Raw genomic sequence first — 18,550 nt, forward strand, 5'->3', positions numbered from 1 at the left:
ATTCAAAAAAGAAAGAAAGACTAGCTTATTTCAAACTGTAACAGAAAAGAATAAAACGAAAGTTGTTGCTCATCCTGCTTGTTAGGTCCAGTGAATTTCTGTTCTCCTCTTCTTCATTTTCTAAGACTTGGACCACAGTTCATGGCTTCCCAGCTTTAATGCAAATCATATTTGAGAAAGACTTAATAGAAGAATGGAAGTATAGAGTCTACAGTCTCCTGTCTCCAATCTCAGGAGGTAGCTTTGGTTTGGAATTAAGAGTTTTTCTGACTTTTCAGTAGCACTGATAATGTCTTTTTATCATGTATTCTGTAACACCCTCAGATTCTTCTGGGGCAGCACTCAGTAATCAACATACTAATGTGTCTTCTATAAACAAGAATTTAGTCCAGTGTTCTCTTCCTCAGTAAGGTTGACATTTGGGAGCAAAATAATGCTCTGTGGCAGAGGTCTGCCTGGTGCACTGTAGAATGTTAAGCACCATTCCTAGCTTTTATGTGTTAGATGTTAGAAGTAGCACCTCCTACCCAGTAGTAAAAACTGAAAAATTCTCCAGACATTGGCAGATTCCCCTATGGGGCAAAGTTGGCTCTAGTTGAGAACCACTGGTCTAGTCATGCAAAATGGGATAAAGACTGTAAATTATCTACATAAGTTGAATTCAGTAAATTTGTTTTGGTGTCAAACTAAGAAAATAACTTATGGTTTTCAGAGCTTTATGGAGTTTAGAATTTGGAGAGGGGGGCTTCCCAGGTGATGCTAAGTGGTAAAGGGTGGCTTCCCAGGTGGTAAAGAACCCACCTGCCAATGCAGGAGACATAAGAGACATGGGTTTGATCCTTGGGTCATGAAGATCCCCTGGACAAGGGCACAGAAACCTACTCTGGTATTCTTGCCTGGAGGATCCCATGGACAGAGGAGCTTGGCAGGCTTCAGTCCATGGGGTCACACAGAGTTGGACACGACTGAAGTGACTTAGCATGCAGGCAGGGGACTATGAACTGGTAATGGATTTTAGAATAAAGGCTAGAGATTACTTTATTATACTAAGCATGGCAGTGTGACACTGACAGCTAATAAAGTGTACGTAAAGATATTTTTCCACTTGTATGTGTAAGTCTACATGGAGAGGTAAAACAGTGCTTTGTATATAATAATAAAAACATTTAATTTGAGTTGAAAACACATAAGCAGTGAAAATTTGAATGAGGTGATATAGTTAATATGGAATCAAGTCTTAGAATTTAGATATGCAGGCAGGATATAATCGTTGAACAGTTGAAAAACTGTTCATTTTAATGTATATCTCTAAATTTCCTCTTATTTTTAAGATTTCATGGGTCTTTGTAACTGAAAAGACTTGTGGAGGTATGTTTTTAAAATGATTTAGCAGAAGTGGTAGCATGTGCATTTGGCATGTTTGAGAATTAAATATGTACATGCTTAGTGAAGTGAAGTGAAAGCTGAGTGAAGTGAAATTTAAAGGAGGAAATTGGGAAATGAACCAAAAAGGAAGCATGAGAAGAGGCAGAAAAAGTGGATGTGTTGGAGAGCACTAAATCTTCCGTGGTAGTATGTCAGTAAGAAAACCTAAAAATGGCACTGTAAACATAGTATTTATAATTAAGTTAGAAAAAAAATGTATGGAGGTTAGTACCAGAAGAAATTGCTCCAAGGGTGGAAATTACTTGCCTGTGGAGAGCAGAATACAAAATTGGGATAGGAGAATGCTTCACAATAGGTTAGAAGGTACTTGGGGACAGCCTTGGAAAGGGGAAAGGAAGAGTACAGAATGAAAGTGTGGACAGTCCAGCATTTTGGGTAAGTGGTAGCGTGGTAAGGCTTGTGAGCAAACTGAATATGCATTTACATAAACGCAACAGAGCATTTCATCAAAAACCAGTTGAAGCAGTCTTCACGAGCTTACCTGGACATCAGTTTTGGTTTTGCTTTCAACTTTTTTAATACCTCAGATGATTTTAATGTGCATCTAATGTTAAAAACCACTGCAGTAGTGGGTTATGAAATACATATAGTGAATGACACTAAGTGAAATGGAGTATAAATGGAGTTACTGCAAAAGTTGCATGAAACTTTTCAGTTGTGTGTTCATTGAGTCAGGATGTAAAATATATTGGTGTGGGTCCTGGCCAAAGATTTAAAGGTGGTTCTGAGGTATGTATTCAATACTTAGCAGTAAAATTGCTGGGTTAAAGGGTTTGTGTTCCTGTGTTTGACTTAATTATGTTAAACAGATTACTTTCTAAAGTTTTGGTTTTTTTTTTTTTTTAATGTTCTTTCTCACTCACAGAACACACATGTTCCATTGTTGAACATCCTTGCAGATTCTTGTATTACGGGATTTAATTTTTGCCAATTTGGGAGGTGTGCAGTGGTATCTCATTGTGGTATCTCATTGTGGTTTTAATCTGGATTTCCCTGATGACTTGGGACATTGTCTTTCATATGTTAATTTACTTTCATATATTCATTTGTGTTTTCTGTGTCATACCTTTTAGTCCAGATTTCTGTTGTTTCTCTTAAACATTCATTATAGTCTACATACTAACCTTTCATCAACTATGTGTTATTAAATATAGTTTTCCAGGTTGCAGACTGCCTTTTCACCCTTTCAGTGGTATCTTATGAATATAAATTATTAATTTTGGTGTAGTTAAATTGATCAATTCATTTTTTAACTTTGTGTTTTAAGAAATTTTTGCCATACTACAAGTGATATTTTCTTAAGTTTTCCAACTTAACCCTTTAAACTGTCTGGATGTGATTTTTGTGTACTTGTAAAGGGAGATCTATCTTCACTTTTTTGTTTTTAACCCAGTGTCCCAGATCATTTACTGAAATTTTTATCATTTCAGTACTGACCTGCAGTATTAGCCGTTATCTGTCAGCTTTCCATGCCAGGATCTGTTTCTGTGTTTTCTTCTGTTTATTAAATTGACTCATTTGTCTGTACCTACATTAATACTATATTGCCTTAATCGCTACAGTTTATAATTCTTAATACCTTATAGAGCAAATCTGGTACCAGGTGGCTCTTCAGGATCTTTTAACTCTTCTGTATAAATTTTACACTTTGCTTATCATGTACTTTAAAAAATAAAAACAAAACCTGTTGATGCTTGGATTAGAATTGCCTTGAATTTATAAAGCAAGTTGGTGAGAATTGCTTTCAACTTTGTAGTTGAGAGCAGAACATCTAGAGTCCCTGGTGTAGCCCATTTACAGGGAGATATTTAGGAGTGCGTAATTTTCAGTTAGACTGAGAGAAAAAAAGATGAAATGTTCGGAGGGTAGTGTGCGCTTTGATTCCTCCTACTCTTGGGGCTCTTCTCCCTTTCCAGTTCAGCCTCCCAGGAAGCTAACACCTCTGGCAGGGCCTTGAGGGATTGGATTGAGGGTTAGGAATGTGGATGTGTATGCATTTTCATGCTTGTGTGAATACAGAAATCTGTCTGCAGTTGCATTCTCCTGCCTGCAACCTAAACTGCTGTTTCTCTCTCTAGTTTTATGATAATTGCTTTTCATCTTTGGGCATTCCTTGCAGATTTTGTTCCATGATGAACATGGTGTAGGAGGGGAGAGCTACAATATATGCTTGGTCTATCATATTGAAACAGAAGGATACAAGGGGAAAAAACTGTTTTTATTTTTAAAAATTACAGTGACCTTAAGATCTTTGCCAGCTCTAATATAAAGCCTGATCTAGAGATATTAATGTTATTTACTCAAATTTACATCCCTTATTGTCCTTACTAAACAGACAGCTAATATTTTTATTTAAAAAAGACTTTAAAGTATCTTCAGTTATTCATTATTGGTTTTAATCAATGTCACTGCAAAAATTAAGAAAATTAGAAATTATGCGTTTTATATAACAACTTGACTGAATGAATCTTTTTTTCACATTCCTGCTAATTATGTATCTTATGCACTCTGTGAGTTATCAGAGACTCGTTGATAAGCAAGGCAGATGGTGTCCTGTGATGGCACTCATAAAAAACTACATATAATTACAAGCTGTGGAAAGTGATAATCGGGATAGAATAAAATGTCATTTCTGGGAAGGCTTCCTAAAGAAGTGATGTTACAGCTGATGACTAAAGGATGAGTAAGTGAAAATAGGAGAATTTGGGTAATTAAAAACTGTGTCTTATGCTTAGAAAAGCGTTTCAGTGGCCCAGGTACAGAGGAGATCACAGCACATTTGTGGAGCTGAATATAGCCGAATGTGATTTGAAAGCAGAGAAAATAATAGCATAATGTATGTTGGAAACTCAGATAGCAGAAGAGGCTAAAGAGGTAAGCAGGGAGCAGGTCATAAAGGGCCTTGTATTCCATGCTACAGAGCTCACATTTTACCCTGTTTCCTGGGGAACCATTACAGAAGTTTAAACAGGAGAAAGACCTGGTCACATTTCTGCCTTACATAGGCAAGACTAGTAGTGTCTAGAAAATAGATTTTGTTGGAGGTCTAACACTGAAGTTGGAGACTAGTTAGGAGGATTTTGCAGTAGTCCAGGTGAGAAATGGGCTTAACAAGTCGAGTAGTTTTGATAATGAAAATGGCAATGGGCCATCATCTTTGCTTATCTTTAAAAACTCTATTCAGTTAGCTAGTGTTGAGTGGTATGTGTGTTTATAAACTAAAGCAATTTTCATGTCTAGTTTTTCAACCTGTATGCACTTTCACCTCTAGTTGATTTTGATGAGAGGCTTAGAACTGTAAATATTCTTTCTGGTCTAAAAATGTAATTCTGAGATTAGTAATAGTAGTCCATACGCCTCTGCCTGTTTCCTGGAGAATACTCTTCTACTTGATGGTACAAGTTAGGTCGCCAGTTTGAAGCTGTTCTGGATCAAAAGAACAAAGGGGTAATCACTGATTCTGTTAAACAGAAAAGTCTTCTTTTTAAAGAAATAGAGGATTTTTTGGTTTTAGACTCTAGCTCAAATGTAGCCTATAAGGTGTTGCCTCCTAGGATGTGGTAGTGGCATACTTAGGATCGTTTGGTGCAGCACATCACTCAGGCTTCCCACCTCTTAGGTGAAGGCTGCTGCCCGCCTGCTTGTTTTACTGTCTCATGAAGTTGAAAAATAGCTCCGAGAATCTCTTTTTCTCCAGTACACTCCAGTAAGTTGTGCAGTTTCATGAAAAGAAGTTTCTTTCCCTGGTCCATTGCTTCTCATCAAGTGACCCAGTTGCTGAGTGGATGTCCTGTAGATAGATGATTGTGGATTTTCTTGTTGGTGGTCCTTTAGATCTTGGATTCCAGAGTTATAAAACAGTGATTCTGTTTACATAGAAATAACCTTCCAGCATATTGTTTGATTTGAAATATGCTTCAGTATCTTTTTGTTTTAGATAACTTTTTAATATTCTTTTTTTCTCCTATTAGGACTACTAACATACAGGGAGTGTTTGTGTGTGTGTTATATTAAAACCAATTAAATTAAACATGTTTACGGTATTGTGCTTTTAAGTTCTGCTTAATCATTCTCACTCCTTTCCTGAAACTCATTAGTCTGTACTCCTAATATTAATATATAAGAAACTTTATATTAATTGTCTCTAAATTTTTCAGCATTCCCAAGTTGAAAAATATTTTAAAGGTGCTAAGTCTGACTCAGTTTAGGAATTCACCCCTGAACCAATCTAATTGGCTGGAAGTGTATGGGATACTAGGGCTGATGTGGCTTGAATAAATGCCTACCTTGGACCAGTCATCTGTAATCAGGATCATATAAGAAAATAGCATTTTTCTCAACTATATACACATATAGTGTATGGAATGCTGAGCAGATTTTTTAAAAAGAAGAAACAAGTATTTTTATAAAGTGCAAGAAATTATATGTTTTTCTGTTAACAGTTCACAGCCATATAAAAAGTCAGCTGTTGGGACTTCTTTGATGGTCCAGTGGATAAGACTCCACACTCCTGATAGAGGAGGCCTGGACTCAATCCCTGGTCAGAGAACTAAGATCCCTCACACCATAAATAAGCCTGTGCGCTGCAGCAGAGACCCAGCGTAGCCAAAATAAATAATAATAATTTAAAAGTCAACTCTTGATTTACAGTTGATTAATAAATAATTTCCTCCGGTATGCAGGATGCCAGGTTAGAAGTCGAAGGACATAATTGAAAAAGTGGAGAGCATGACCTGACATTATTCACTGCCTAGTAGAAATGAGTGATGTTTATGAGCGATGTAACTGTGCGTTTCAGTAAAGGTAGTATAATTTATATTAGACTTAACAGTTGCATTTCCCTCTGGTCCTTTCACAGCCAATATGCCCTGTCCTTCTACTATAGTCTATTAGGAGAATCTTCTGGTAAAACATGGCAGATTGACCACATGCATCTATTTACTGTCCCTCCCCAGACACGACTAAAATGATAGTAAAAAAAAAAAAAAAAAGAATTATTTTTTCTATCACAAGGGCAAAGAGAATGAGAGAGGAGACCGTAGTATACAAGAGATTTAATACATATTTGGAAGAGTGAAGTGGAGAAGCACTAACTGACTAAGCAGAACAGAGGAAGACATTAATCCTAAGCATTTGCGGAAGGGAATGCTTATAAGAAGTGAGCCAGTTTCCTTTGTAAAAATCTCAGAGGCTCAGGATTTGGAGATACACAGTAGTGTGGCGGGGGGAGTGAGGGTTTGTGTAATACATAGGGTGAAAAGGGGAGAATTAGTTGATTATCTGTTGGGTTGGCTGATATCTATTGGGTTAGTTTGTTTTTTTCTGTACAATGGCTTTACTGGTGCTTAGTGATCTCTAACTTCATTTGAAACAGTTTTGTTAGCTTGTATTGTGACAGCTGTCATATCAGCATGCATTTAAAAAAACTTTTCAAGGGCTTGTCCGGTAGTCCAGTGGTTAAGAGTTTCCCCGCCAATGCAGGGAACACGGGTTCCATCCCTGGTCCAGGAAGATCTCACATGCCTCAGGGCAACTAAGCCCGTGTGCCACAGCTACTGAGCCAGTGCTCTAGAGCCTGCGAGCCACAACTACTGAAGTCTGCACGCCTAGAGCCTGTGCTCCCCGACAAGAGAAGCCTGCACACAACAACAAAGACCTAGTTCAGCCAAAAATAAACAAGTAAATAAATAAATTATTAAAAAAATTTTTTTAAACCTTATCAAAATTGGTGAATTTTTATGTAGCCATTTTAATATTGAAAATGGAAGAAAGAGGCAACATTTTTGGCATATTATGCTTTATTATGTAAAGAAAGGCAAAAATGCAACTGAAATGCAGAAATTAGATTTGTGTAGTATATGGAGAAGGTGCTGTGACTCATCAAACATGTCAAAAGTGGTTTGCGAAGCTTCATCCTGGAGATTTCTTCCTGGACGATCATCCATGGTCCTATAGACCAGTTGAAGTTTTTAGTGATCAAATTGAGACATTAATTGAGAACAGTCAACATTGCATCTTGTGGGAGATAGCCAACACATTCAAAATATCCAAATCAAGTGCTGAAAATCATTTGCACCAGCGTGGCTATATTACTTGCTTTGATGTTTGGGTTCCACATAAGTTAAGTGAAACGAACCTTCTTGACCATATTTCTGCATGCAATTCTCTACTTAAACATAATAAAAGCATTTCATTTTTAAAAGAAATTGTAAAAATGGGTATTGTACAAGAGTGTGAAATGGAAGATTGTGGGGCAAGCAAAATGAACCACCACCAGCCACAAGCAAAATGAACCACCACCAGCCACACCAGAGGTTGGTCTTCATTCAAAGAAGGTGATGTTGTGTATATGGTGGGATTAGAAGGGAGTCCTCTATTATGAGCTCCTTCTGGAAAACCAAATTACTAAATCCAACAAATACTGCTCCCGATTAGACCAATTGAAAGCAGCACTTGATGAAAAGTGTCCAGAGTTAGTCAACAGAAAATGCATAATCTTCCGTCTGGGTAACACAAAATCCCATGTTTCTTTGATGAGAATATTTGTTGAAGCTTGGCTAGGAAGTTCTGTTTCATCCTCTGTATTCAACCACTCATTGCACCCTCAGATGTCCCATTTTCTTTCTTTGCAAAATTCTCTTAATTGAAAAGATTTTCAATTCCCTGGAAGATTGTAAAGGTACCTGGGTCAGTTCTTTGCTCAAAAAGATGAAAAGTTTTGGGAAGATGAAATTATGAAGTTACCAGAAAAATAGCAGAAAGTAGCAGAACTAACTAGTGAATTTTTTGAATACACTGTTCAATAAAGTCCTTGGTGAAAGTGAAAAACGTGTCTTTTATTTTTACTTAAAAAAACCAAAGGAACTTTTTGACCAACCAACATATAGGCTGTTTTGAAGGCCCTCAGGGCCCCTTCTTTATTCCACAGTCATGAACTCCATCCTCTGGGAGAACAGAAAACAAAATGATACATACATTTATTTGAGGAGAATTAAATCTGAGAGGCTCCTTATTCTTGTCAGAGGAGTCAGAAAGAGGTATAGAATGAAAAAAGCAGATTCAAGAAAGGTAACATACTGAACTCCTCTTCTGCCCTGCTTTTAGAGCACTTGTACTTTGAGTCAAAGCCCTCAGACAGAGACTGAAAGGTTTTTCTCTGGATAAACAGAATGTCCTGGGGAAAATATTTGGATACTCTGCACCCATCTTTAATGAAAATGCTTGCTTATCTCCCAGTTAACTTTTTAAATACTTTTTGTGCAAAGGATCAGAACTATCTTAACCCAGTTCTCTCTGACATCTAATGAGTCATGATGGGTCCATATCTTTATCTCCTTTTCCTTAGGCCTCAGGAGGTTCCTTCTGCCCCTGTGTTTTGCTTAGGAGAGGACAGTTTTTAAAGCTATAAAAAACCCTTAACATAAGAGTCCAAAACAACAGGGGATAAAATAGGAATGTAGAAGAAACAGCCAGGGAAAAAACCAAGCCTAAACACACACATACACTATATGATCTTCAAAGAGAGAAAGCGCATCTGTGAAACGGGAAAAGTATTCTCAGATAAAAAATGGTCAGAGAACAATGAGAAGTAATTCTTAGAATATCAGCAGTTAGGATTACCAACATAAACCAAAAAGGGCAATAGGCAAAGGATTAGAAGATAGTCAAGAAAAATTTCCCAGTTAAAAGTTCAAAGATGGAAAATAGGAGAGAAAAGATAACAGTTATAAGATTAGACCAAAATGCACTGATCTAACTAATAATGACAGAAGAAAATAACCAAATAATAGAAAACATTTCCTAGATCTGAAAAATACTGTTTCTAGGTAGAATCAGCTCACTGATTAAAATAATACCTGAAAGGATCCATTGTTTCTAAACTCTCTCCTATATGTGTAGATAGCTAAGAATCACCCATCTGTGTCCCAGAACAAAGTGCACAAATATTTATAGGAATACAAAAATACCTACACCTATCAAGGAAAAAAAGTCAATGTCTGGTACCTAGTTGACATTTTTCAGGCATGCAAAGACCATATAATTAGTGCAATCCATCAATTGAAATCAATCCTAAAATGACACAGATGATAGAATTAGTAGACGTGGACATTAAAGTATTAAATAATTATATCCCATTACGTTGAAGAACCCAAATGAAAGATTCAGCTTATTAAGAAGCAAAGGGAGAGAGAAAAAAGAACAAATCAAAATTTTAGAGTTGGAAAATACACTGGACAAAACTAACAGTAGACTAGATATCACAGAATAAGATTAGTATATTTGAAAACCATAGCAACAGAAATCATCCAAAACAAAATTTAGAGAAAAGAGACTGAAACAAAAGCGAATGGGACAGTTTCAGGCAGACTAATAAGTCTCCAAAGGAGGGAGAGGGGAGACATTAAAAACAACAACAAAGCAAGAACTTAAAGATCTATTGTGTAGCACAGGGAACTCTACTAAGTACCCTGCAATGACCTATATGGGCAAAGAATCTAAACAAGGAGTGGAGATTCACTTTGGTGTACACCTGAAGCTGACACAACATTGTAAATCAGCTATCCTCCAGTAAAAATTATTTTTTAAAAAACTTTAAAAAATGGCTGATTCCCCATCCCCCAAATTTAATGGAAACTATAAACCCACAGATTCAAGAAGTTCAGTGAATTCTGAATGAACACAGGAAATACGATGAAAACTACACAGAGGCACGTGATCATTGTTTAAATTCAGTGGTAGAAAATCTTAGAAATGTCCAGACCTTAGGCTCAATTGTCTGTGAACCTGAAACTGCTCTAGAAAAGTAGGAGTTTTTAAAAAATGCTTGTTGTTATAAACAAACAAACAAAAATTGTCAGAAAAGACACATAGAGGAAAAAATTACAACAGACTTTATGTAAGCAACAATGCAGCCAGAAGATGAGGAGCAACATCTAAAAAGTACTGAAAGAAAAAAATTGTCAGCTTAGAATTGTGTATCCTGTGGAAATACCTTCTAAAACAGAAGGGGAAAGAAAACTTTTAAATGTATAAAAGCTGAAGGAATTTATCATTAGCATACCTACACTGTAAGAAATGGTAAACCTAAATCCTTCAGGCAGAAGGAAAATGATGCCAGATGGAAACGTGCAGCTGCATAAAGAAATGAAAATCTTTGGAAATGGTGAATGTTTTTTATCTAAATTTTTAAAATAATTGAATTTTTAAGAAATGAAGCACACTGATACATGCTTTCACATGAATGAACCTCAAAAGGTAAAGTGAAGAGAGTCGTTTGCAAAAGACCAATGTTGTATGAGAAACAGCCAGAATAGGCAAATCTTTGGAGATAAGGAATAGATTAGTGGCTGTTTAGAACTGGGACAGAGGCAAAGGGAGCAACTGGAAGTGATTACTAACGCATACAGGTTTTTCTTGGGGATGATGAAGGTGTTCCAAAGCTATGTTGTGGTGATGGTTGCACAATTCTGTAAATCTACTAAAACCCCGTAGACTGTACAATTTAAGTAGGAAAACTTTTTGGTATATAGAAAATTATAGCTTAAAAAAGCAAAGCAGACAAAAGCTAATTATAAAAAATATATAGTTAATTCAAAAAAAGAAGGAAGTGAAAACACAGAGTATTAGAAAACAAAAGGATGATGGGTTTAAACCCAGCTGTAGCAGTCGTATTAAATGCAACTGATCAAGCCTGGCGTGCTGCAATTCATGGGGTCGCAGAGAGTCGGACACAACTGAGCGACTGAACTGAACTGGTCTAGATACTTCATTTAGAAGGCAAAGAGTAACAGCTTGCTAAAGCAGACCTAAGTATATACGCAACCTATAAGAAATCCACTTTAAAAATATAAAGTCACAAAATAGGTTAAAGTAAATAATTGTTTAAAGTATGCTAACAGTGAAAAGAAAACTGGACTGGCTATGTTAATGTCAGACGAAGTAGACTTGAGACCAAGAAATGTTTCTCTAAATAGTTAAAGACTGAGGAATAAGTTATTTTATAATAATAATAGGATATATTCATCAAAATGGTTTAACAGAACTAACATTTATGGACTTAATAGCAGAGCTTCAAATTACATGAAGTGAATAAAGAATTTCAAGAAGAAATAGACAAATACAGTTAACAGTTGCAGATTGATTCCAGTACACTGCTCACGGTAATTGATAGAACAAGTAGACAGAAAATTGCTAAAACTATCAACCAACTTAACCAGTTTATAGAATATTTCATTCTTTTAAAGTGAGTGTGGAACATTTGCCAGGATATCACATTCTGGCCATTTTTAAAGTTTCAGTAAATTTAGGAAGATTCAAATCACAAGGTAAATTCTATGACCACCATACAATTAAGTTAGAAATTAGTTCTCATTCAACAGAAAAGATCTCTGGAAATATCTGGAAAGTAAATAAAAACTTCGAAGAAATTAAACACTATGTAGAAAATACGTTAAGCTGAATGAAAATGACAGGTTAAGACACCAGTATCTGTATGATACTGCTAAAGCAGTACTTAAAGGACGTTTATAGTATTAAACATCCATTTTAGAGAAGAAAAATTTCAAATCAGTGATTTCAGTTAAGTCATTTTAATAAACTAGAAAGGAAGAGCAGGTGAGATCCTAAGTAAGTAGATGAAAAGAAATAATAAAAGTCAATGTGTAAAATTAGTGGAATAAAAAATGCGAAAAAATCAATGAAATAAAAAAGTTAACTTATTGAGACTACCAGTAAAAATGGATAAAACATTTGACAAAATCCAATATTCATTTCTGATCAAAGCATTCAGCCAATTTGAAATAGAAGGAAATGCCTTTAACATTTTTGACAAACCTAGCCTGGGGCATCACATTAGATGGTAAAATTAATGGCTTTTCCTAAGATCAGGAAAAATTTTCTGATTTCACCACTTTTATTCAGCAGTGTACTAAAGGTTCTAGCCAATGCAAGAAAAAGAAATAAAAGGAGTCCAGAGTGGGAAGGAAGAAGTAAACCTGTCTTTATTCATCAGCAGCACAATTGAATTTTTTTAGGTAATCCTGTGATGAGCTGTGAAAATGCTAAGTAAGGCTTCATACTAAGGTTTCAGGATACAAGATCAGTATTTAAGAATCAGCTGTGTTTTTCTATGCCGTCAATGAACAATTGAAAATCAAAGTTTGAAGAACTGTACCATTTGCAATAGCATCAGACTTTTTGAAATACTGTGCCAGAAATCAGACAAAAGCAGTAACAGACGTGTACATTGATAACTATAAAACATTGCTTAGAGGAATGGAAAAAAACCTAAATAAATGGAGAGAGTCACTACTTTCATGGATGAGAAGATACAATATTGTCATTAAATCAGTTCTTCCTAAAATGATCTATAGATTCAGTGCAGCCTCAATCAAAATCCCAGCAGACTTTTTAAAGAAATTATCAAACTTACTCTAAAATTCACATGGAAATGCAAAAGACCGAGAATGGAGCCAAACAATTTTTTTAAAAAGAAAAGGCTTATACTGTATATTAACAGTTTCAGTGCTTATTATAAAACTACAGTAATCCAGTCCGATTGACACAAAGTAAAGAGATTATTGCAACAGAGTTGAACATCCAGAAATAGACCTGTGTATCTATATAATCAGTTGATTTTCAACAGTAGTTTAAAATGAGAAAGTGGCATTGGCCTTCTAAATAGCAACACTGAAATTTAGAAGAAATTCAGAGGAGGGTGGTATTTTCGATCTAAATACATATACAGTTAGTTGAGAGCTATCAATTAAAAGAAGGGTGTAGACCAAGAAGAAGAGAACACAGAATACAAACAGTCGATTCTTGCGTAGCGTAAAAGTGAAGGAATAACCTGGGACAGATATCTCTGCCAGAAGTCTTGACATAAATTGCTGCAGATTAAGAGATTCTGAGAGCAAGGTGGTTAGGTGGAGGAAGAATATGGAACTGATATGTTTGAATTTACAGAGATAGGTGTATGGCAGAAATGTTGTAAAAATAATTGGTAGAACCACAAGAAAACTGGGAAATCTTAAAATGTAACAGTTATTAACATCAATAAAAAGGAAGAGAGTTGCACAAAAAAAATTACATAGTCCTTGTAAACTACCTGTTCACATGGTGTATGTTATCCATAATCGTAGTAATGTAAATTGCTCTTTCTAGATAAATACAGAAACAGGGCTTGATAAACTTTGTTTTCCAAGTTGTTCAGTATGTGAAGTGTACTTCTTTATTAATGAGAGAGACAGTATTCTAAGGGACTGTCTCTTCTGTCCTGAGCACTTTTATTCAGGCCTGTTGTTGGGTCAGTCTGTGTGCTTCTTTAATCAGGACACTGGTTGACAATAGCCTTCACTCCTCCCACTCCCTCCCCCCTCCACCCACCCCACCCCACACCCATGAGGTTTCTATGCTTGATTTATCAGCTGCCTATCAGCCAGTGTTTTTAGGGAAAATCTCTTTTTTAGAATAATTTTGTTCCTAGTCTGTTTTGGGAAGACTATAAACATGATTGCGAGTACCTTTTAAAAGGCTTTTTTTTAAATGCCTTCTAGGAAGTAAGAAGAAAGAGAAGGAAAGGCCAGAAATTTCTCCTCCGTCTGATTTTGAGCATACCATCCATGTTGGCTTTGATGCTGTTACTGGAGAATTCACTGTAAGTTTACCTAGGTGGAACGCGTTTATAAAGCAGAGCTCAAACTTTTCCTTCAGGTATTCTTTTCTGTGCACATATAAACTGTGAATTCTTAGTGCTTTTCTCTTTGTACAGAAGTGTTTGTGGTTGGATGTGTCCTTTTCCGAGGGAGCTGAGGCTCTTGATTATAATTTGCAACTTAGATTTAGAAAACTAGACCTTTTAGAATTTAGTCAAACCCGCAATTGTGTAGGTTGATTTGTTTTATGTATTTTGTCACTTTCCTCTGGAAATTGGTCTTATTAGAACAATTCAAAACAACTAATTTCTGAATATCTTTTCCTTAGGGCATGCCAGAACAGTGGGCTCGATTACTACAGACCTCCAATATCACCAAACTAGAGCAAAAGAAGAATCCTCAGGCAGTGCTGGATGTCTTGAAGTTCTATGACTCTAATACAGTGAAGCAGAAATATCTGAGCTTTACTCCTCCTGGTAAGACATCAGACCATGGTAACAGGCTCACTTAACTGGGATTGCAGAGTTATGGAGCACTTCTAGATAAAAAGATTGCTTCTGGAAAAATAAGAGCTAAGCTATGGTGGTTGTCTCATACTTTTTCCCCTGCCTTTTGTAAACCAATGGGGGCAGCTCTTATGTACAATTTGGAGTCTGGAGATTATATTAATCTCTTAGTTTGGCCAAACGTGGATATTTTGGCCTTTTGTTTGTTTGTTTGTTTTTTCCTCTTCACTGCTTTTGAATGAGTTCCAGCAGCAGATGGGAAAGAGGCTGATTTACAGACATGTTCAAACTAGAAATATTTTTATTGCTAGTGGGACAGGTTAATTTACTGTATATAAATGCACAGACTTTGAAATAAAAAATGTTTTCCACTCAAAAATTGAAACCCATCACATGTATAAATATAAGCTTTGGAACTCAAAGAATTTATTCCTCAGATTTGGAATATCATCAGGTAGGAACTGGAGAATAGTGGACTTTTTTTTTTTAAGTTTTATTTGTTCAAATAAGGACTAGGAAAAAAATCCATACATTACAGTCAATTATTGTTCTCTTGAATCTCTTTGTTATGTAGGCTTCCTGCCCGCATGTTAGAACTCATGCTGTCTTTTCCTTGAAGTTTATTTGTTAAAGAATCATTTGTCCTGTTTTCCCTCAGTGTGGATTTTGCTAATTTCATCATGGGTTATTATCATTTAATGTTTCTTTGCCCTCTTAAGTCATACATGTAGTTTTAAGAAATAATATGATTGAGCTAAGATTATACATTTAGTTTTAATTGATTGTACTTATTTGATTATATCCTTTCAGAACCAATAAGGTCCACTTGGCAAATTTAGACCTTTTTTACGTAGTCTAGTAGTACATCCTTAGCAAAAGGTCAGATTTATTCCCAACTGCAATTAGTAAATGCAGTTAAATGAATAATGTATAAATGAATAATTTTTTAAAAATCGGTGTCTGAATGGAAAATGGTATGTTTGTGTGTCTGGGCATTTTAAAGGATAATACAAAATTTGCTGTTCTAACTCCAGAATGAATATTGTGGTATTTAGTCTTCATGAACTGTGGTTTTGCCTTCAGGGATTTGCTTTCATATTGATCAAAATTTATGTCAATAATTTTCCTTTATACAGTTGCTGTTGGTTTCTCTAAGTTCCTTGATAGGCAGTTTGCTGGAGAAAAATATCATTATGAATAAACTTCTGTTTAGTTTCCAATAAAATTTTTTATTAAGGTATAATATATGCTCTAAAATTCACCCACTTGATGTTTGCAATTCAGTGACTTTTAGCAAATTTACAGAGTTAAGTTTTAATTCAACTCAAAATTATATCAATGTAAGAACATTTCACTTGCTTTGCTTTTGTCTTTTCTTCCTTTATTGTGTAAAAGTCATTTTATTTTTTGAATTGTTCACTTAGCATTATTTTCTCTTTTGTATTCAGAGAAAGATGGCTTCCCTTCTGGAACACCAGCAGTAAGTTAATATGTTATTTCTTATAGCTCTTGTTTTAAGTTACCCAAAACAAATCTTAGTTTTTATTTTACTTTCCAAAATAAATTACAGCCTTCAGAAATAACTATTTGATATATGCTTTTAGATAGGTACTTGATTAGTTGAGCAATCTGTGTTAAACAAATAGAATTTCCTCCAATGATGCTTAAAGTAACTAAAACTTAAAATCGTTAGAGCAATTTAGTTACTTTTGATAATGTTTTCATGTATAACCATGAATACAGAGAACTTGCCAGCGTTTTCCTCTGGCACCATCTTACCGAATCTAGACTATGGAAATATACTGAACAATAAGAAGCCTGTCAGAATCTTCAGAGTTGTCTGAGACTTCATCTAAGTTATCATGTGAGCACAAACACCTCCTGCAAGTAATAGCTGTTTTATTTTCAATTCCTCAGCTAGGAGGAAACCGTCTCCTGGAGTTATTTGAACACTATATGTAATAACATGTAAAATCCATATCTAGCACCCACCTTGCAAATAATACACTCTGTATAAAGGATAATGCCTTGCTCTTTTGCTTTGTTAGCCAACACTTTTTCTGGTGAATCTGGCTGTTTTAAATAACTGAAAAACTCTGACTTGTACAAAGCCCAGAGGATTTTTGTTTTTGGTCTTAACAAATGAAGTGATTGTTTACTTTTTGGGCTTGCTTAAAGGGTATAAAATTCTCTATATAGTATTCTCTCTTAAGAATACTTGGTATTTACTGTATACATTTGTTTCATAAACTTTTCTGTAATGTATAGAATTACCTTTAAAAATGACTAGATTAGAACCAGTAAGGTTTTATTGCTTTGAAGTGAGCTAGTAAATATATTTTCAAGTATGTTAAAAAAAAGATAGTTGTATTTTCATCTATTGTTATGTTTGACTTGTCTCCCTTACTTTGCTTATGTGATAAATGCAGCTGAACACCAAGGGATCAGAAACATCAGCAGTAGTAACAGAGGAAGATGATGATGATGAAGAGACTCCTCCTCCTGTTATTGCCCCACGACCAGATCATACAAAATCAGTGAGTTTCTGATTAAGGAACTGGGTTGTGTGTCTATGCATGTGAGTTTTAAAAAACAGCAGTCTGTGTTTGATTTCCAGGGGTTTTTAAAGGGGTTTCCCAGTTGGCCTCAGTGGTAAAGAATCCACCTGCCAATGCAGGAGATGATCTCTGGCTCAGGAAGATTCCCTGGAGAAGTAGATGGCTACCCACACCAGTATGCTTGCCTGGGAAATATCACAGTCAGAGGAGCCTGGTGGGCTGCAGTCCACAGGGTCACAGATAGTTGGACATGACTGAGCATACAGGCATGCACGATTTTTAAAAAGTCCTCCTGCTGAAAATATTTTAATATGGGGGATTTGACTAGGAGATCTTTATCTAAATACCATTGTCAAAAAACTTTAATTTTTTTTGAAAATTAAAGTTGAATGGGTCTTTAAAAGTTAAAATGCATATTGTGTTTTCTTTCTGCATTGCCCCATCTCTTCCAGAGAACTCATCTGTTTCTCTGCCTTTCTCTGTTTATCTCAGTGCAGAGAAGTACTAAGTCTAGACTCTTACCTCTTACCCAAAGCGTGTATTTTATCTCCCATTTAACATTTCTGTTAAAACATTAGTATCATTCAAGAGGCTGCCAGGAGTGAAATTTCTAACAGATATGGGAGAATTTTAACAATAACAGCATTAGAGACAGCAAGAGTCCTGTCCTCCTCCCTATACTAACAGGGATAAAGTAAGTAGAGCATGGTGAGTTGCTGGCACAGTAAACAGGTGTAGAACTCTGACTGCCATTGTATCCTCATCGATAGAGGGCTCTATTTTCTTTACCATTTAGAATTGACTGTTTGAAATGAAATGATAGAAATTATATTTGTGTAAAAATTTTTGTGGAAATTAATAATAGTTAGGCTTCCCTAGTGTCTCAGATAGAAGAGAATCTGCCTACAGTGCAGGACACTGGGTTCAATCCCCAGATCAGGAATATCCCCTGGAGAAGGAAATGGCAACCTACTCCAGTATTCTTGCCTGGAGAAGTCCATGGACAGAAGAGCCTGGGGGGCTTTAGTACATGGGGTTGCAAAGAGTCAGACATGACTGAGTGACTGACGCTTTTCACATTGCAACATCAGGATTTCCATTATTTTGCTCTTTATTTCTCTCTTGTAGAGAAATATGATTTTTAAAGTTGTATTTCTTTCTGCTTCATTTCTGGCACTTTATTTTTTATCTGACTGCACTTAAATTTCATTTACAGATCTTCTGTTTTGCTATACAAACTTTTAACATATGTATATGATGTTCCTAAGAAAAATGTTTCACATTGCCTCTTAGTTACCAGTCGTTGGTAAAACAAGTCTGAAAGTATTACTCTCATTCTTTAGAACACTGAAAACAACTTAGTTTTTGTCAAAAATCAAAGAACTGA

The 18,550-nt window shown here is 35.6% G+C and overlaps 1 protein-coding gene across 1 annotated transcript in view; it reads left to right on the top strand.

The window, feature by feature from the left end:
- Window positions 1-18,550, top strand: part of PAK2 (p21 (RAC1) activated kinase 2) — a 79,510-nt gene that overhangs the window by 39,645 nt on the left and 21,315 nt on the right. Inside the window, exons 3-6 of the mRNA XM_052649862.1 lie at window positions 14,001-14,101; window positions 14,428-14,575; window positions 16,054-16,085; window positions 17,035-17,142. Of these exons, the coding sequence (XP_052505822.1) occupies window positions 14,001-14,101; window positions 14,428-14,575; window positions 16,054-16,085; window positions 17,035-17,142 (389 nt within the window). The remainder of the gene's footprint in view (window positions 1-14,000; window positions 14,102-14,427; window positions 14,576-16,053; window positions 16,086-17,034; window positions 17,143-18,550) is intronic.

Source organism: Budorcas taxicolor, chromosome 1 (genome assembly GCF_023091745.1).
Source record: "Budorcas taxicolor isolate Tak-1 chromosome 1, Takin1.1, whole genome shotgun sequence".
Taxonomy (NCBI): Eukaryota; Metazoa; Chordata; class Mammalia; order Artiodactyla; family Bovidae; genus Budorcas; species Budorcas taxicolor.